This window comes from Tupaia chinensis, unplaced genomic scaffold (assembly GCF_000334495.1).
Source record: "Tupaia chinensis unplaced genomic scaffold, TupChi_1.0 Scaffold149011_1, whole genome shotgun sequence".
NCBI lineage: Eukaryota > Metazoa > Chordata > Mammalia > Scandentia > Tupaiidae > Tupaia > Tupaia belangeri.
The window spans coordinates 945672-948572 of record NW_006208857.1 but is presented as its reverse complement, the minus strand read 5'-3'; the positions used below and the strand labels follow the sequence as shown (position 1 = coordinate 948572).

Here is a 2901-nt window from a genome sequence, read left to right as displayed (position 1 = left end):
TCCCACGGTTGTGATACCCACGCCCTCAAGTGTCTGTGTATTCAGGAAGCCCATTTCCATTCTCAGAAACCTATCCCAAGGGGGAACCAGCAGTTAGCGTAATGGCTATGTCGCTGGACTCCCACGTAGTCGACCGCGGTTCACGTCCCGGACCCGGTGGCTTAAAATTCATGCCGGGCACATGTGCGTGCGTGCCCAAGATCCTGAGAGGAGAATGGAGGAGAAGGGATTGCGGCGTGACCATCCCCCCTGGGGGGTGATTTCTCGCTTTCTGTCTCTATGTCTCTGTCTGTCTGGCGAGCACACGCGCCCTACAGTGAAAATCTCTCCAAAAAAAAAAAAAAAGAACAGTTGGTTTGGATGGTGGGCCCTGGGCTCCCGAGGGTGCTGCCTGCTGCCGTAGGCCCCCAGGCTCCACCTAAGCCTGCACAAAAAGAGCTGCTACCTTTCCCTGAATCCCTCTCCCAGCAACCCCCAGCCCCTGCGAGCCCAGTCCGACCCAGTACCCCCAACGCCCACCTCTCCAGGATAACTCATTGCAGCCACCACACATTGAACCCCCACTTGAGTAAAGTTTCCGTTTTAAAGGCAAGGCTTCTGTAATCAACACATTCTTCGTAAAGTTAAAATGTATCAAGGTCATAGCAGTACCTTTCTTTTTCCCTTTCTTGTGTGTTTGTGTATGTGCATACACACAAGCTTGCAAGAGAGAGACAAGAGCGACAGAGAGAGGGAGAGAGGAAAGCGCCCCCCCCCCATGGTAGACACTGCCCAAATGTCCATTACCAGCAGAACAGATGCGTAAACTGTCATATAGTCACACTGGGATGCGACACAGCCATGAGAACGAACAGCTTGCAATCGCTGTGAACAACAAGGTTGAAACTCACATGGGTGGGAGTAAAAGAAGCCGGGCAGAAATGAGTACATGCTGTATGATTCCACCTGCACAGTGCAAAGATCATTTCTGCTGTTAGAGATCAGGACAGTAGCTACCCTCGGGAGGTTACGGACAAGAAGGAATATCGTTGCTTATCTTCGGCGTCTGGATCTGGTGCTGGTTACACCTGTGAGTCCAACCTGCACCAGCTCTTGAGCGGAACGCTGTGATATGTGTCCCGCTGTGAGTATATTACACTTCAGTAAACAGGCAGGGTGGGCCCATGCGGTGGTTAAGTGCTGCACAGAGGGAGCTGGATAGCACATGGCCCACTAGGGTTTGAGTCCCAAACCCCATCAGCTTAGAAACACGCTCGTGCAGGATCCCAACAGGAAAGAGAATGGGAAGGAAAAGGGGCTGCAGCATATCAGGCCCTGTCGGCGGGTGCTTTCTCGAGCTCTCCTCCACCCCCGCTCTTTCTGTCTCTCTCTCTCTCGCACACATACTCCTATAAACGTATACCCTCTGGAATTTGTTTTAAAGGTTCTCTTATCAGTGAATATGAGAGAAAATTATGTAAGCTTTTTACTTTTTATCGTTTTTATTTCTGAACCCATATGTTTTCTTTTCTTTCTTTTTTTTTTTTTTTGGGAGAGGTTTTCGCTATAGGGCACGTGCACTCGCCAGACAGAGAGAGACAGAGAGACAGAAAGCGAGAAATCACCCCCCAGGGCGGATGGCCACACCGCAATCCCTTCTCCTCCATTCTCCTCTCGGGATCTTGGGCACGCACGCACACGCACCTGGCGTGAGTTCTAAGCCACCAGGTCCGGGACTCGAACCGCGGTCAACTATGTGGGAGTCCAGCGACATAGCCATTACGCTAACTGCTGGTTCCCTGAACCCATACGTTTTCTGAAAGGTCCAATGTTCTTCTTGAATAAATAATAATAATGGCCAAAGCACTGGGTGACAGCAAGTGTGTGGCACGCCGTCATGGCGGGTGGTGAGGCAGTGGGCAGGGCAAGGGGAGGTTCTGGGGTGGGGCTGGGGACTAAGCAAGGGAACCTCGCAGGTCCCTAAAGGTCTGAGCGTCCTGTGTTCCCCTGCCCTTCTCTTCTCCCAGGTCTCGTTCGCAACTGCACCGTCACCGCTAATGCCGAGTGTGCCTGTCCCAGAGGCTGGCAGTGCAGGGACAAGGAGTGCACGGCGTGTGACCCTCTCCCAAAGCCCCGGCCGCCCACCCACCCATCTCAGGCCCCAGCCCCACACCCACAACCCACCCACGTTCCTCATGCCGGAAGTAAGTTCCAGGCAACCCTCGTGCCATCCCATCATCTGGTGTGGCAGTGACGCCCGACCTGCACTCACCTCAGATGAACTGCCGGGTCAGCCTGTCCTGCCTCCCCTCTCACCCAGGCTTCCTAGACCTGCCAGCTTGTCCTCAGGGGCTCCCCGCGCCTACTTTCTGTCTCTTTCTCCAGAGATGCCAGAGGCCAGTAGAGTCAGCCACAAGAACCCAGCTGACCTGAAGCAGCTGCCTGTCACGTCTCTCTCTACCAACTGGCCACGTGAGTTTCTCCCTAATCCTCACCACAGAGAGGTTGCCTACAGGAGGGGCAGGAGGGAAGCCAGCCGGGAAGTCCCCAGGAGTATAGGTAAGAGGAGGGAAAGCAGAGTCCGGCCATTAGGAATGACTTGGCCCAGTGGCGGGGTTGAGGATGAGGGGGGGAAGGGGGGGGGAGGGGGGGACAGGATGGCATCAAGGTCTAGACCTTCTCAAAAGCCCTGGGGGGCCCCTGCCTGTCACAGCCCAAAGGACCCCGTGCAACTGGGACTGCATCTGCATCTTTGTGATCCTGTGCGGAATGTTCCTTGCGTTCACCTTGAGTGGAGCCCTGTTTCTCCACCGACAAAGACATGGATCAAGTAAGAGGCAGAAGACAGGTGTCCCGTCCTGCCCCCGCCACACCCCCACCTCGGCCCTGCTGCCAACGGAAACGGCGACATCTCCCCCTCCC

General features: G+C 54.9%; 1 protein-coding gene across 6 annotated transcripts in view; it reads left to right on the top strand.

The window, feature by feature from the left end:
- The window catches only part of CD27 (CD27 molecule), an 8192-nt gene that overhangs the window by 3688 nt on the left and 1603 nt on the right, over positions 1 to 2901 (top strand). For 2 of the 6 annotated variants that reach the window (XM_027769224.1, XM_014585140.2), the window contains exon 3: positions 2007 to 2060. In XM_027769224.1, the coding sequence (XP_027625025.1) occupies positions 2007 to 2060 (54 nt within the window). Of the gene's footprint in view, positions 1 to 2006; positions 2269 to 2364; positions 2539 to 2692; positions 2889 to 2901 lie in introns of all 6 variants that reach the window. The other 4 variants (XM_027769225.1, XM_006170829.3, XM_027769228.1 and 1 more) reach the window with 4 other exon arrangements.